The sequence below is a fragment of the Hyperolius riggenbachi genome, chromosome 4, assembly GCF_040937935.1.
Source record: "Hyperolius riggenbachi isolate aHypRig1 chromosome 4, aHypRig1.pri, whole genome shotgun sequence".
Classification (NCBI taxonomy): Eukaryota; Metazoa; Chordata; class Amphibia; order Anura; family Hyperoliidae; genus Hyperolius; species Hyperolius riggenbachi.
In genome coordinates this window covers 335,718,732-335,736,353 of record NC_090649.1, presented here as the reverse complement: position 1 = coordinate 335,736,353, position 17,622 = coordinate 335,718,732, and the positions used below count along the sequence as shown (strand labels likewise).

General features: G+C 44.6%; 1 protein-coding gene across 2 annotated transcripts in view; it reads left to right on the top strand.

The window, feature by feature from the left end:
* The window catches only part of ZDHHC14 (zinc finger DHHC-type palmitoyltransferase 14), a 128,091-nt gene extending 110,703 nt beyond the window's left edge, over positions 1-17,388 (top strand). Inside the window, exons 9-10 of one of the 2 annotated variants that reach the window (XM_068231864.1) lie at positions 4,845-4,947; positions 16,159-17,388. In XM_068231864.1, the coding sequence (XP_068087965.1) occupies positions 4,845-4,947; positions 16,159-16,557 (502 nt within the window). In that variant the 3' untranslated portion in view covers positions 16,558-17,388. Of the gene's footprint in view, positions 1-4,844; positions 4,948-16,155 lie in introns of both variants that reach the window. The other variant, XM_068231863.1, reaches the window with a different exon arrangement.
* The last annotated feature ends 234 nt before the right edge of the window (positions 17,389-17,622 follow it).

Here is a 17,622-nt window from a genome sequence, read left to right as displayed (position 1 = left end):
TATGCATTGCAAACTATTGTCTGCCACGAACCAATTTTCTGTAAAACTGCTGATCAAATGTCTGTATAACTGCTAGCGACTATTGTTTAAATTGTTTGAATAACTGGGGTCTATGATCTAGCTCCACATAATTGCCAAGGACTATTACCCGTATAATGTCTATGATCTATTGCGCAGATGCCTGCAATGAACTATTGACTGTATGATATACAATCTATTGCTCATATATCTGCTACGAACCATTGCCCATACTACTGCCATGTTTTTATGCTCTATTGCCCATACAACTGCTATGATGTAGATCTACTTCCCTCATAACTGCTATGTACCTCCGTGCTGCCTGCAGTCCAGCACCCAGTCCTGTGCCTGTTAGACCAGCACCCAGTCCTGTGCCCGTGGTCCAGCACCCGGACCTGTGCCAACATTACCTTGCCTGATTGTCAACCTGCAGGCCTCTGGGAACCCTCTCAAGGAGCTGCCAAGGCACCCTGTTCCCTACCACTGGGCTGCCTGCAGTCCAGCACCCAGACCTGTGCCTGTTGCCCAGCACCCGGATCCGTGCCAACACTACCTTGCCTGATTGCCAACCTGTCGAGCTCCGGGAACCCTGCTCACGGGGCAGCCCTGTTACACCTCCCCTGACCACTGTACCCCAAGCCATGGGAGGAGAGCCAGTGTCACAACCTATTACCACTTTGACCAGAGAGTACCTCCTTAGATGGGAACCCTCTTCCAGAATCAACCCTCCAAATGGCGAGCTCCTGTGGCAAGAAGTCACTACCCACATCAAGCATATGATCAACAGCACTGGGAACACCCAGTACAAACGCCGCCACAGAGGGAGAAGAGCCGGCGCACTTGTGAGACTCGAGAAAAGGCTTGCGCTCTCCCGTCCCTGCCATTCTACTAGCGAATGTTCGCTCTCTCCTCAACAAAATGGACGAGCTCCTCCTACTGCTCAGCAGCAAGTCCTCGATCAGCAGGAACACCCCTGTTCTGTTTCACGGAAACCTGGCTGAGCGACTGCGTACCCGGCAACTCCCTGCATGTACCAGGCTATGACCTCCTCCGTGCTGACCGTAATTTAGCTTTCTCCGGGAAAAGGAAAGGCGGGGGAATCTGCTTCTACATAAATTCGACCTGGTGCACAAACATAACCATCCTCCACAAGGTCTGCACCCCGGACATCGAGTTTCTAGCCATCATCTGCAGGCCACAGTACTCTCCCAGGAAGTTCTCCTCTCTTGTTCTCATCGGAGTCTACATCCCTCCGGACGCCAACACCAAGGCTGCTGTGCAAGCACTCAGCAACAGCACCTCACAATGGGAAACCGCCCACCCAGAGGCCCTCTTCATTATCCTGGGCTACTTCAATAATGCAAATCTGCGTCAGGAGATGCCCCATTATAAGCAGCACATCACCTGCCCCACCAGGAACTGCAATACCTTGGACCACTGTTACATGGTCCACAAGGATGCATACAGGGCTCCGATCACAATCTGATTCATCTGATCCCTACCTACAGGAGGCGCCTCGATACCACCAATCCCACGGTTCGGACTGTCAAAAAGTGGACTGAAGAGGCCAAACTGGAGCTACAAGCTTGCTTTGATTGCACTGACTGGTCGGTCCTGGAAGCGCCCACCCTGGATGAATGGGCAGAGAATGTCACGTCCTACATTAGTTTTTGCGAAGAAGCGTGTATCCCATCCAAGACCTTCAAGGCCTTCCACAACAACAAGCCTTGGTTCAACAACAGGCTGCGCCAGCTCCGTAAACGCAAGGAGGAGGCACACAGGTCAGGATCCCCAGAGGAGTTCAGGGAGGCTAGGAATGCCCTGAAACAGGAACTGCGGGTCGCAAAGAGGGCCTACTCTGAGAAGCTGCGACTCAGCCTCCAGTCAAATAGCCCACGGGAAGTATGGCAAGGCCTCAGAGCTGTCACAAACCTCAAACCCTCTCCCCAACTCGCGACCCCTAGCATCCAGCTGGCCGAGGAGCTCAACGAGTTTTACTGCAGATTCGAGCATCAGCCCAAGCAGCCTGTGGTCTCGGGGTCAATGGAATTGGCACTAGGCGACCACTGTGCCACTGCACCAGTCACAGTTCAGGAATCAGAAGTTCTTAAGCTCCTTCGCAAGCTGAACGCCAGGAAAGCCTCAGGCCCGGACGGTGTGTCATCATCTTGCTTAAGAACTTGTGCGGATCAGCTAGCTCCTGTGCTCACCTCTCTGTTCAAGAGGTCACTAGCGGAAGGTACAGTTCCCTTCTGTTTCAAGAGGTCCACGATCATTCCAGTTCCCAAAAAGCCAGGTAGCACTGACCTCAAAAACTTCAGACCCGTGGCTTTAACATCCACCATCATGAAGATCCTGGAACGGCTAGTTCTCGCACACCTCAAACACACCACCAATGCACGGCTTGACCAACTCCAATTCGCATACAGGGCCAACAAGTCCGTAAAGGACGCCATCAATGTTAGCCTCGCATACATCTTGGAGCACCTCGAAAGGCCTGATTCCTATGCCAGAATCCTGTTTCTGGACTTTAGCTCTGCGTTCAACACGATCTGCCCGGACATTCTGATCGACAACCTGGCGCAGCTCGCTGTTGACCCCACACTCTGTGCATGGGTCAGGAGCTTCCTCTCGGAACACAGCAGGTCAAGCTCGGCAACTGCACCTCCAGCGTGAGAATTACCAATACGGGTGCACTCCAAGGGTGTGTACTGTCCCCGCTACTGTTCTCCCTGTATATCAATAACTGCACCTCCTCCACAGACTCTGTGATGGTCATCAAATTTGCTGATGACACAACTATCATTGGTCTCATCAACAACAACGGAGAGCACGAGTATCACAGCCAAATAGAGAGAATCTGCAATTGGTGCAAGAGTAACAACCTCATCCTTGATGCAACTAAGACTGTCGAGCTGGTTGTTGACTTTAGGAAGAACCCTCCCGCCCTCCCACCCGTCAACATAGGCAAGGCAGTGGTCTCCAAAGTACCAACTGTGCGGTTCCTGGGCTCAACCTTCTCCACTGACCTAAAATGGGGGCAAAACACTGCCAGAATTCAGAAGAAGGCACGGCAGAGGCTATTTTTCCTCTGCCAACTTAAAAAATTCGAAATCCCTCGGGAGCTACTGACCAGCTTCTACACCACGACCACCGAGTCCATTCTCTGCTCCTCCATAATCGTCTGGTACGCTGGCGCAACGGAGAGTGATAGACAGTGGCGTAGCTCTGGAGCTAAGGGCCCCGGTGCGAGTTTTACATTGGGCCTCCCCTAGCACTCTACATAACACTTGATATGGCGCAACAAAACCTGCCAAGGTCATCTACAGTATTAGAGGTGCAAGAAGGGGATGGGGAACACTGTGTTAATGATTACTAACATTCAAAGTTTCTATAGAAGTTATTATTACCACCACAGGACCAATAAACAGCTCATACTTTGGTTTAGAAAGGGCCCCTCTGGCCCAAGGGCCCCGATGCGGTTGCTACCTCTGCAACCCCTATTGCTACGCCCCTGGTGATAGACAAAAACTGCAAAGAATCATTAATGAGGCAGAAAAGATCATTGGTTCACACCTACCATCCCTTGACCTCCTCCACACCGCCAGGATGAGGAAGAGGGCCAACAGGATTTCCTGTGACTCTCACCCTGGCAGCTGCTTCTTTGAGCCTCTCCCGCTGGGTCGGCGCTACTGAACCATTCGATCCAGAAGCAGCAGACGTCGGAACACCTTCTTCCCTCAGGCAGTTCTTTTGTTAAACGCCAACCTCCACTAAACCCCCACCACCTAGACTACAAAGCTTCTACCTACTCCTCATGCTCAGAGGTCTTCTTTCTTCTCTTCCGTATAGGTAGCAATAACTATTGCAGAAATCTTAGGGTGCTGTTGTTAAGGTTTACATTTGTCTACGCAGAAATGTTAACTGTTTTGTTGGTAAGGTTAACACTGTCTGTTCTAAAATTGTAGCATGTACTGTAATGTACCAAAAGCAATTCCGGGTACGGCTCGGCCGTACTTGGCGAATAAACGACTTATCTTATTTTATCTATATCCGACAGGTCCGATGACCCGCCGGATCGATTCCCTGCTCGATCGGGAATCTATTCGGCTGGCCGCGGGGACGCGGCGGGAGTCGATCCGGCGGCTAATCGAGAGAGGCTTAGCAGGTCAGGTGGGCAATCCGCATTGTTTAAAAATAAATGCATGCCACCCTCCATATTCCTCTCAGCTCAGCTTACCTTTTTAGCAAAGTGGAAGTAAACTAGTCTTCTGCTTATTTTGAAGTGGAAATGTCTAGTAGCAACAACATATTAAAATTGTGGGCTGCACACTGACCTGTGGGGTTTCCACTAGTGAACAGGGACAAAGGAAAGTAATTTATATTGCATATTAAGCCTACATTTTGTGTATTTATCTATTTTATAATTTTTCACAGTAGTTGTACTTTAAATCATTTGAGACTAACACTCTCTGGCCCCTTAAGGACCAGAGCCTTTTTTTATTATTATTTTACACTCCCTGATCGGTTATTGGTTACGGTGATCAGGTGGACAGGAGCGATGAAAACTGCTCCTGACCGATGTACAGATATCAGCTGTCTTTGGAGTTCTGAGCCAGCGGGAATGCAATGCTGCACCCCATGCACAGAGTCGGGCGGTATTAAAACTACAGTGCAGTGTAGTTTTAACTATGGTGGGTACTGAACCAGATCATTAATGAGAAAAAATACTGAAAGATTCTCAGTAATTTGATTTTCACGTGCCTTCTTGTTAATATTGAGTTTTGTGGAGTTCAGCCTTACTGTTTCTTTTTTCTTCGTCATAGCTTAATTGACCGCAGAGGAGTTATACAGGCTGATATGGTGCAGTCAGTCGCACCATCCAATGGGCTGACTATGTATGGTTCCACTCAATCCCAGAGCAATATGGTAAGCCTAGCTACTATATGTTTTTGTAATGTCTACAGGATCCTACTGCTTACTTTGACCTTTTATTCAGTAATCAAAGCTGTATAATGTATAATTATTATTTTTGTGAACTTTAACTACAGTCTTGTGTTTGTGTGATCAACTTCAATAAGGTTTTAGGAGAAATAGGTTCAAAGGTCAGTCACAATGCTGCCTCTGCTAGCTTTTTACTGTGCTCAATTTATGAGAATGAGCACCTTCTTAATCCACTTTGAGCCCATTGCTTTAACACTATATATAATATATATACTATATGTGTATACGTTGAACTGAAAGTGGGTCCTAGATAAACTGATACTCATTGCATAATTGTGTTCCTTTTTAATATACCGGTAGTTTATAGAGCATTCCTCAAGCCAAATACTTTTAATACTCTAATTCCGTATAAACTAAACGAGCCTCGCCAACAGCTCCTTTTGTGCCTTGGCACTGTAACAAGGGTTTATGGGAGCTCAGTCTGGGCAGAAGGAGGAGGAGGTTACTAGCCATTGATTTCAGAGGCAGAGGGGAGGAGGTAGCAGGAGGAGTGGACTGAATTTACACACAGGCAGGCTGATTGCATCTCCAGCCCTCAGACTGTGACAAACAGAACATGGCCGCTCTCATTGTATCACAGGAATAAATAATCCTAAACGGTTGAAGCTCTTTGCAGCTAGATTTGCTGTGTAAACTATCTAAACCTTATATAAGATATATAGACCAGTTACTTGTTATAGTTAGTTTTTCATCTCGGATCCGCTTGAACATCTAGTCAATGAAAATATTACATAGTTGATGGCATGCAGGAAAAAGTGACCCTGTAATGAGTCTCTGCAGTGCTACTACAAGTCACCATAGATAGTCAACCACCTTGCTTATGCCTGGGCTTGGTATTTGGACAGACCAGGCTAAAACCTCACCGGGGCTCTGAGAGAAGCATGGCAGGAGCAGGGGTGGCTGGGTTTTCAAAGTTAGAAACTTCTGCTGCTGAGGTGGTAATGCCAGAACATAGTCACTGCATGTATTCACATTATGCCAACACATTCTGAAATTAATTAAACAAATGCACCTCCATACCATCATGGATGCTGGCTAATGAATTAAGAGCAGATAGCATTCACCTTCCTTTTCTTAAGCCTGGAATTTAAAGTGAACCCAAGGTGAAAATAAACTGATGAGATAAACAATTTAATTTATCCTTCTACTCCTAAAAATGACTTTTTTATATCCCATGGTTCTATTTTATATCTAATCATTTGCAAAGTAGAATGAATGTTTTGTTGCCTCTGCTTAGTGGCAGCCTATTAAGTGTCCCAGAGTTAAAGGACCACTATCGCAGAAAAAGTAAGGAGTTAACATCTGACAACCGACAGGTTTTGGGCCAATCCATCTCTTCATGGGGAATTCTCAGGGTTTTCTTTGTTTTTAACAGCATTTCCTGAACAACAGTTGCAAAGTCTAACTGACAAAAGTGTGCAAGTGATTAGGGAGGCCGGCTGGTATCTTGCTATTTTGCCAGTTAAACTGTTGTTCAGGAAATGTTGTTGAAAACAAAGAAAACCCTGAAAATCCCCTATGAGGAGATGGACTGGCCCAAAACCTGTCAGTTCTGTCAGATGTTAACTGCCTACTTTGTTCGCGATAGTGGTCCTCTAAAATACACAATCTATTGACCTTTTACTATTTCCTTCTGCTCTCAGACGTTGTATTCTGTCTGGAAAACTTTTTTGGCTGTAATTTATCAATTATCAGTGATGTTTACTTTATTCCCAGCAAGCTACTGACAAGACAGAAGCTGTCACTTCCATGTCTTAAAATTAACTTTCAGGCAGCAAAATAAAATGAGTAAAACAGCCTGGTTATTAATGTTTTACACTGTATGTACATGTCCCCTCAGGTACACCTTTTTTAAAGGACTTACGAGCCCAGATAAAAAAAAGTTCTATACCGGCATGATTTTTGAAGGCACAGAGGTCTCCTGTAGCGTGGATCGGGGGGGGGGTTCTGTGCGGACTGCGCAGCCGCGACAACCTCCGCCGGCCATTTTTGTAGAGGCAGCAGAGGCTGTGGGGTCAGGAGCTTGCCCGGGGGGAATTGAGCAGCGGGGACCCGGCGGAACTGCACGGAGGGTGCGGATGGCGTCCTCCGTGCCTTCAAAAATCATGCAGGTATAGAACCTTTTTTTTGGGCTCGTAAGTCCTTTAAGTACATAATTTTAACAAAAGAATTTCACATTTTAATTCAGCTGGACACAGGACATTACCCCACTTTCCCTCATGCCCCAATCAGTGTTGTGTTGCTTTCGCTTTGTAGCGTGGCTTACCGCGCTACAGTGTACCTCCTATGCAACATTCACAGTGCGGTGTATGCATTGCAGTATAACGGGATGCAGTATAGTATGCAGTGTATTACTTTTAAACGTGCATGTTAACAGTAGGCGTGAAGCATACTTTCCACTGACTTTACCCGACCCAAGGTGGCCGTAACTTGCAGTACTGCTTTTTTTTGTTCCGTTGTATTCCTGCTATAAAGGGAACGCAATACAACATCCCACTGTGAATGTGGCCTCAGTCTTAAATGAGCTCTGGTCCAGAGAAAGTTGCAATGTTTCTGGATAATATCAGTTTGAAATTGTGGATGCACCAATGGCTTGTGTTCAGAGCCAGTGGTTTTCAGAATCCTTTCTGTGCCTTTCCAGTGAGTGACATCCACTACAGAACCACTCAAACATCACGGGCATCCAGCCAGCATTGACTTTCAGGCTTGTCATTTGCTTACGGCAGAGGTGCCCACACTTTTTCAGTTTGTGAGCTACTTTAAAAATTGGCACGTCAAAATGTACAATGCACAATTTTTAGGAGCACAATTGTATATACAGAATGGAAAAAGTAAGGGGGTCAGGATCTACCATAAAGTCCTTTGCGGTCTACTGGTAGATCACAATCTACTCAATGAGCACCCCTGGCTTACATAAATCTCTCCAGATTCTCTGAATCTTTGATATTGTGCACAGTAGGTCATGAAATCTCCAAATTCTTTGCAGGTTTACCCAATGATAACTACTTGTGAACATTTAACCTAATTACCTTTGAGATGTTACTCAGGGTGGTTTAGTATTCCACAACTTAACCGCGTACATTTGAATACGGCGCTGGTAGACTTGGGCGCAGGATCCAGCTGTTAAATGGCTGGTCCTGCTTCTGCACAAGTCCGGGGCGTTTTAATTACTATTCCCCCTCCAGGCCGACATGGATAGTGGGGGAATGAAATAATTCGGCTTCCAGCGATTGCTGGAGGCCGAATTATTGTGTTTTTTCGGCTCCGTCTTCTGACGGAGCCGACCTTCCTCACTGAGCGCCGCTATAGACTGATTCCCATTACAGTCTATGGCGGCGCTGGCTGCGCCCAAAGCTAGCAGCGCTGAAAAGCACTGCTTCGACTTAACCAGTTTTGGTTACCTTTTTCACCTTCTTGGAAACGTTTTCAGCATCAAAATAAGCATATATTTTTCAGAAAACATTTTTAGTTTCAACATTTCATATGCGGTATTTGTTGTTCTCTTAATTAAACACAAGGATTAAAGCATTTGTAAGTCATCGCATCCTTTTTTTTTTTTTTTCCTTAACATTTTATACAACATCCCACATTTTTGATAAAGTGCTTGCGTACGGAGTTTTTTTAATGCCCTAATTCATCCATCTGTTTTATTGCATATGATAGTACATTTACATTATTTGGTGATGCACAAAGTTTTGTGCATTGTACATCTGTACATCTTGCAACAAAAATATTTAAAATACCTGTATGTGTATCTAATTGAGATACACCTGTTGAGATGACAATGCAGTTTTATTGGAAAGACAGCAATCCAAACTCCTCCCTCCTGTCCATCACTGCCCACATGATTTTATTTTTTTTGTAACCTCAAAGAGTGAAGAAAAAAAAGATATGTGGAGCAAGAGCCTTCTAAGTGTAATATTGATGTCTTAAAGAGAGCCCGAGGTGGGCTAAAAATATTAAAGACAGTACTCTCGGTCACGATGCTGGAATGAGAGACTCTCTCATTAACAGCGTGCAGGGAGGCAGTGGAGCAGCATGGGGCCTGGTCAGGGAGAGAGAGCTCCTGTGTTTACCTCCAAGAAGGTGACAAATAATGACACCAATCTTTGGGTGGGGACGGGGGGGCACAGAGGCATGTCATGAGGCAGAGAACATGCCTCTGTGCCCAATCTAGCGCCCCCCCCCCCCCCCCCCCCCAAAAAAAAAGAAACGCCTTGGGTTTTTAGTAGAGAAAGTGGGATCCTACTCACATTGGTTGGTTGTGTCCAAACTGCAATTTGCAAGATCGCTTCTGGGGGAGTTCAATCACCCGCTCTGATCTCTAAATCTCACACAGTTGCTCTCCAAGACACAGGTTGTAGGAAATGAGTAGGGGAAAGTAAATAACCTCTTCAACTGTAAGCAGTATTAGACAAATTGCTAACAGATTTTGTACATGTCCAAAGGGTGAATCAGAATCATATTACAGTTAATGGAGGTATGTATAATAGTTGACGTACAAGTTGATGGAAGTCAGAAAGATATATGTTTTAATGGAGTCATCAGGGAAAATTAATAAAATAAATGCTACTTACCCGGGGGCTTCCTTGAGCCCCAAGCTCCCCAGCATGTCTCTCTCCGCAGCTCTCCCCACAACCGTTCGACGCACCTCCGTCCCGGTCCCTGGCGATGCCGCCTCGGCGACCTCCAGGTTGGCCTGTACTGCGCCTGCGCTAGTGGCACTGTCAATCGCCGCCACTACTGCGCCTGCGCAGTCCGCTCCAGCCCTCCGGCCCACGTGGCGGTGATTGACAGCGCCACTCGCGCAGGCACAGTACAGGTCGACCTGGAGGTCGCCCTGAAGTCATCGCCAGGGACCGGGACGGAGTTGCGGCGAACGGCTGACTGCAGCGCTTCGGTGAGGGACATGCTGGGAGCTTGGGGCTGGAGGAAGCCCCCGGTAAGTAGCACTTATTTTATAAATTTTTCCCTTGATAGCTCCTTTAAGGGTTTTATTGGCACTTAAATGTGTTTCCTGTGTCATGCCCCCTTCATTAGGTTAGGTACCAAAAGGTCTGAACCACATGCAGCATTAGTGGCTCTGGATCCAGTTTTAATGCTGCATAAATGACAAAGTTTGGTTTTCAGCCTGTAATTAAGACTTGAAAAATGAACCCCCACTTTTCTCTCTCTCTGGACTCTTGATGCTGACTAAATCATCCCACCTAATAATTGCCAAGTGTCCCTACGTCTGGTCCATGTGTCAGTGCTTTTGCGCTACTGCGCATGTCAAGCACTGACAACCGTTGGGACAAGATGCAGAGCGGGCGGTGTGTGGGTGCGTGCGCCCGGTGGGCATGCGCGCTTGCGACGGGTGGGTGCACGTGGCGGGTGCGTGTGTGGTGGTGACAGACCTAGAGCCTGTTTTCGGGCTTAGGTCACTAGTTTATACATAATTATTGTAAAAATGAAGCACTTTTTTTATTCCATAATTTTCACTGGAGTTCCTCTTTAAGTTCTCAGTAACTTCATTAATGTTTGCACAGTGTCTCAGTTGTTACCTGATCCAAAGTGCGAGTCTTCAGACACCAATAATGAATGGCTTTTGAATTTACCCATGTAGTGTCAGATTGAGATTGATAAAGTGATATTTTTATATTTTTATAGCATACCCTTGTTGAATGATTTATTGATGCAGACACCTCATTTGCCTTTTTTTCCTGACTAATACGCTGTTGTAGTGTCAGATTCACTGTTCTTAAAGTGGACCTGAACTCTTGCACAGTACAGAAGAAAAACCGAGAAATGCACCCTGCATGCATTTAGAGTTTAGCCTGTCTAATTGTCCCTCATCTGCGACTAATCACCACTGTAATTTGATCTTTGTATCGGCTCAGGAGTCTCCTCTGCCACAGCAGAGCAACTAATTTTTAAACACCTGTTTCCATGAAAGCAGGAAATAGACACACTTCAGATTTGTATCAGCTGTAACAAAATGTTTTAATTTAAAGCTTATTATGCTGTTGCGTATCTTTTAGAGCAGAAAGGAAGTTTTAAGTTCAGGTCCTCTTTAAATTGCAAAACATTGATGGAACTTAACCTGCTGGGCGGTCTGGACGAGCTCAGCTCGTCCAGTACCGCCGGAGCCTGCCGCTCAGGCCCTGCTGGGCCGATTTGGCTCAAATAAAAAGCAGCACACACAGCCGGCACTTTGCCAGCCGCGTGTGCTGCCTGATCGCCGCCGCTCTGCGGCGATCCGCCGCGAGCAGCGGCGAAAGAGGGCCCCCCTAGCCGCCTGAGCCCAGCGTAGCCGGAACAAAAAGTTCCGGCCAGCGCTAAGGGCTGGATCGGAGGCGGCTGACGTCAGGACGTCGGCTGACGTCGATGACGTCACTCCGCTCGTCGCTATGGCGACGATGTAAGCAAAACAAGGAAGGCCGCTCATTGCGGCCTTCCTTGTTTATTCTGGGCGCCGGAGGCGATCGGGAGCGCCCTCTAGTGGGCTTTCATGCAGCCAACTTTCAGTTGGCTGCATGAAATAGTTTTTTTTTTATTAAAAAAAAACCCTCCCGCAGCCTGCCTGGCGATCTTAATAGAACGCCAGGCAGGTTAATTAGTATACGTTGATCTATTTTTTTCTGAACCATATTTTTTCTGCATATATTCATAAATTCACTTCAAAAGCCAAAAACAAGGAGCCTAGTAAACCCATTCATTTTCCCAAGTAAAACCCCTCCAAATGGACTCCATCTATCTCACCTATCACCTTTAGGCTGCTTTCACAGTGGGACGTTACTGGGAAAGTGCAGCATGCTGTGCGTTATACTGGGCTTTAGCTGCGTTAGACTGCTTGCACATGCTCAGTGACTAGCCACATGGCTAATTAATATTCACTGCACTGTGGTGACTTAACCTGGACTCATAGTGCTGTCCGGATCATGAATGAATCGTTCATTTGATCCGGATCTTTTTTTTGTCGAATCATCCGGATCATCACAGTGAACGATTTGGTTCACAGTGGATGCCTGTCTGGAAGAAACAGGAACACACAGAATGTACAGTGCAGGGAAAGTCCTGTCCTGCTAGTCAGTTCACCCCCAGTCTGCTTCCCTAGTAAAATGATTCAAATGATTCGGTTCAAAGATCCGGATCTTTTCAATGATCCGATTCGAATCATCCAAATCCTTGAACAGATCCGGACTTCCCATCACTATCCTGGAGCGGCTGTTCTATCAGTATAGATAGAACGAAAACAGGGCACCAAGAGCCGCATAACGCGGCTCAATCTGACGTCCAACTTCAACACCACCATGCATTGCGTTAGGGGCACATTTTGCGATCTTAACATCCCCTAAAACGCAACGTCTTGGTGTGAAAGAGGCCTTAATCTAAGCAGGGTGCTTACAGTAATGGCTGCCTCTTCTACGTCACACATTAACTGCTTTACCAATGCAGGCATACATATGCTAAACAAAGCACTTGCATGCTATCCAGGTATACTTTTGTCAATTGACCCATCAATACTCTTCCTGTTAAAATATATCTTGAAAAGAGAAGCTTCCATTAGGTAACAATAAATGTTCCTTGCCATTACCTTTTGCAACAGGAAAGACAATAACATTCCTGACCACCCATCTAAGGTAATTCCATAGTCAAAAATCCTCACTACCATTGTTGTAGCTACAGAGCCATAAACCCCCTAGTGAAAATTGTATATCCCCACTCCCTATATATACACACCACACCCCAGTGCTACATATGTATAATGATGGCATGATATAGACCAGCAAAACTGGATTTTCAAGGATAGACATTGTGTTAGAGAGGGATAAGCATAGGCAAAGGAATAGTGTAAGGATTACCACTATTCAAAAAAATATATAGACACTAAAATGCCAATAAAAAAACAATGCTGTGATTGCCTTTTGTGGGCCCTTCGGGTTCATCGGCCCTGTGGTAGTTGCAGCCTCTGCACACCCTGTTGCTATTCCAGTACTCACCACACAGGTCATCTACCACCACAGCAACAGAAGTTACAGGTGTAATCCCATTTTTATCCCTGAAGGTCCCAAAAATCTTAAATAGCGTTAGATGCAATGCTTTTGAATGCAGACCCCATTGGAGCTTTTAGTTACAGACCTTAAAGTGAACTTAACAGAGTAAAAAAAAAACCTGGGGCTTCCACCAGCCCCATGCAGACGTCCTGTGCCGGCGCCAAGACAAACTGATCCTCTGGTCCCCCGAAGCCAGCTAGTTTCATTTTCGGCAACTGCCCAGTGCCCCTGTACAGCCCTGACCACGCGCCTCCCTCGATCACGCTTCCGGCGCTGTGGCCGTCCTGCACGACATGTGCATGAATCACTCACCTGAAACAAGCATGTTGCTAATTTTTGGCAGAAACGTCTGACCTGCATGCTTGTTCGGGGTCTATTTATGAAAGTATTAAAGACAGAGGATCAGCAGGACACCCAGGCAACAGGTATTGTTTAAAAAGAAATAAATATGGCTTCCTCCATATCCTTCACTTCAGGTTACCTTTGAGCTTGACCTCTTAACATTCAAAGCCTTGCACCATATTGGACCTGGGTATTTGAGGGACGTGTTGCTGCACCACAACCTCAAATCAACAGAATCTAATAATCTGGTCATCCCTGGAGTCCACCTCCAAAACCTGTGAAATTTACATCCTTCTGTCAGTCCCTTACCACACTGATTCAGGACCGCTCCTTCCCCAAGTTTTTTTAAAATCCTCTTCAGTCTGACATTTTCAAACATACACCCAGCCACTAATCACTTAACTGAGACTTGCTATACACTGAATCCTGAATCTGTGCTGAATCCTGTGGGGAGAAAAGTGCATTACACATTTTATTTCAGTTGTTTGTTTGTCTGTGGTGTGTCTAATTGCCAGCGAATCATATCCACTGATAATCTGTGGGTAGAGGGTCATCTGTTCAACAGTTTGACTATTTACCTATCTCCTTGACACTAAATGACGTTGATGGTGATACTGACGGTGACTGTAAGAAGTTTTGTTAGGGCTCTTTCACATCAGAGCTTGCGTTGGAGAACGCTCAAAGCATACGTTTTTGTTGTATGCGTTTTAATGCGTTTTGATATGCGTTGCACTGCAGTGAGTGTGCGTTTTTAATCCGTTTTCAATGCGTTACAGGACATAGGAAAACGCAGGTAATTTTTTTTTTTCTTTTAGTTTTCAACTTTCTACATTGTTCCTCTGTTGCATTCTGGGACTGATTGCCTGCGTTAACGGATTAGTGTGCGTTTTACATTGACTAACATTGTAACGCATAAAGCTAGCGTTGGCCAAAAAACTGCGCCTAGGTGCAGTGTAACGCAACGCACAAAAAGGCTGCGTTATATGTGAAAGCTAAAATGAAAGTCTATGGACTTTTATTTCACCTTGGGTAACGCAAACATTATCCTTTGCGTTGAAACGCAGAAAATCTGCCCTAATGTGAAAGAGCCCTTAGCCTTTACTCTATCCTTCTCTAGCAAGTTGCTAAACCGAGATCTGTAGCCATTGCTGCAAGAATGGGCATAGTCATTAAAATATATAGCCAGACAAAAATGTAGTCAATATCCAGATGGAAGAAGTAATTAATTTTCATTTTGAACAGTAAGCTATATTCGAGAATGGCTTCATTAACTTTTTTTTGCTGACAGATCTTTAACTTGGCTCTTAGAACAGATGCGCTTCCACCTATTACTTTGTGAACAGCGAAGTGTGTTTCCACCAAGAAAGATGATTGTTTAGGTGTCCTGAAAACTATATTGCTGATTTTTCTCATTGGGCTTGGCTTTAATGCATATCATCCCAAATGTGTGTGTGGAATAGTAATTAAAATAATTTTTGTTTCAAGAGAAACGTACCTAGAGCCTGTTTTCGGGCTTAGGTCACTTTTTTTTATTACATAATTTTCACTGGAGTTCCTCTTTAAGTTCTCAGTAACTTCATTAATGTTTGCACAGTGTCTGTTGTTACCTGATCCAAACTGTGAGTCTTCAGACACCAATAATGAATGGCTTACTATTGGGCTACTATTCTGGCTTCAGTACTTTGGGTCAAATACCTGAAAGAATTCAGACTGAGAGGAACTTGGAGGCTGACATTGCTCTGCTTTTTTAAAAGCACAGAAATGGGCTTATATAATGTTGACTGAAAGAAATGTGGGGCTAGAGAACACAATCTTTTTTGCGGGGAAAAAAAAAACTAAAATGTTTCATAAAGCTAACCTTTTTAAAAATTGCTGTAGTAGTATAGAACATATTCACATTAGGATACAAGCGATATATACACATAACATGCACATTAGAGTTAAGTGTGTGTATTTTATAAATGTAATAGGTTAACCAAACAAGCCCTTTAAGGCAGGGCTTTTCATCCCTGTCCTCAAGTACCCCCAACAGTGCATGTTTTGTGGAAATCCAGATGTAGTTAATCAGCTCTGCTGAGACACTAATTACCTCACCTGTGCATGTTTGTGGTTTTCTGCAAAACATGTACTGTTGGTGGTACTTGAGGACAGGGTAGAAAAGCCCTGCTTTAAGGCCTCTTTCACAGTACAACGTTAAAGTCACACGTTAGAAAATGTTCCAACGCAGACTAAAGCACAGCAATGCAAAGTCTGTGCGACATTCACCGTGCACACGTTGCGTTGCGTGTAACGTGTTGCAATATTTAGAAAGTGCTGCATGCTGTGTGTTTAGCAATACATTTGCTGCGTTGTGTTGCACATGCTCAGTAATGTTTTGTTTCTAAATGTAACGCATGCGCCGTTTTCGTTCCATCAGTATGCGACGAAACCGGCGCACCAAGAGACACATAGCTCAGTACAAAATAACGTCCAATTTTGTAACCTACATGCGCTGCGTTAGGGGTAAATTGTGCGACTTTAATGTTGCATCAAACGCACCGTCCCACTGTGAAAGAGCCCTAAAACGTTCACTGACTTAATAAATACTGTTTTGTGTCTACTTATGGATACTGCTAACTTTTCTTGTATTCTCTTTCCATGCTTTTTGTTTCCTTTTTTAAATTCAACAAATTTTAATTATTTGCCCATAATTTAATTTATTTTTTGGAATGCCTTTTGGTTTATATTTTGTATTCCTTCATACCCTTCCATCCAGCAGTGTGATCAAGATCAGTGCATTCAGAGCACCAAATTCGTTTTACAGGCAGCAGCCACACCACTTCTGCAGACTGAACCTACAGTACCTGCTGATGAACCACCTTTGCCGGGAAAGACCACTACAACTGCGCCATGTAACACTTTGGCGCTTGGACAACCAACTCCGCCAACTTCAATGCCAAATCTTAACTCTGAAACAGTTTTAACAGATATACCTTTAAAGGAGGACATTGCAAATCATCAATTCCTAACACCAGATGAAGCACCGTCACCACCTGGAATGCTGGCAGCAAATAGCCCTGTGACTCATAGCCATACCATGCATGTCCTCAACCTTGTCAGCCAAGACTCTTTGCACGAAGACTCTGTGCGTGGTCTTGTAAAGCTCAGTTCTGTCTGACCAACTGTGATACTGCTCAGTTATATTGCACATCTGTGGAACCCTGTGGTAAGCTTGCACTGTGTGATGACTAGAAATGCCCATTGTACAGTGATATTAACTTCAGTTTCGCACAAATGTGAAGGCAGAGACTATATAAATCCAGTTGGAGCAGCTGGCTTTTCTATCTGAATTTTTTCCGATGGCTACTGACTACATCATTCAAGGAATTGTGTGTTTTCAGTAGATCTTCACATATGAATTTGGAGGCGTGGCTAGTATGACCTGTGAATTGAATGGAAATGTGGAAATATTACAGAATGTAGTTTTTTTTCTGGATGATTCAGAAAAGTTTTTTTTTCTTCCTTTTGAGCTGTGAATTCGTCAGACTTCTTCTAACCTACCTAACTATTGGGCAGAAGTGGGATACAAAGTTCAAACAGATTGTTTGGCCACCACGTCCTAGTTTTGCATTGTGCGACATGCCAAGCAAGAAGTGTCAGCCTACACTATTTTTAAGAGGAAATATTCATTTGACAGATGAAATTGTACTGCTTCCTCCAGTTTATTTTGGTAAATGGAAATATATGCTGCTTTTGTAAAAATTTAAAATATTATTTTGGGGATATTGGTATTTTAATAAAACAGTGAATACCAAGAAAATGTTTTTGTTACTATACATTGAAGAGTTTTTTTGTGTTTGGTTAGTTTTGCCCAGTTATGAAGAGCTGATGTGCTGAATGACAATAAATTGCATTTCGTCAAAAAGTGCTTAGGTATGGTATAGTTTAAGGCCATGACACTTTCCAATTATGTGCTGAGTTATCAAAATAAAGTTCAATTTTCCTACCATGTGCTGGCTTTTTCTGCTCCTGTGATGTGTGGTACGAAAGGTAATCTATTTTCTGGATACCACATGGCTACCAAATTATTGTAGTGTTATGTGTATATTGCACTTTAAATTTTATTTTGTTATACAGAAAGAAAAAAAAAAGGAGTTGCCATTGTGGGTACTTACTGAGAATGGAAAAGGATGCAAATAATTCGGAGTTGATGAAGAATTCTGCAAATTGAACACACATTTGT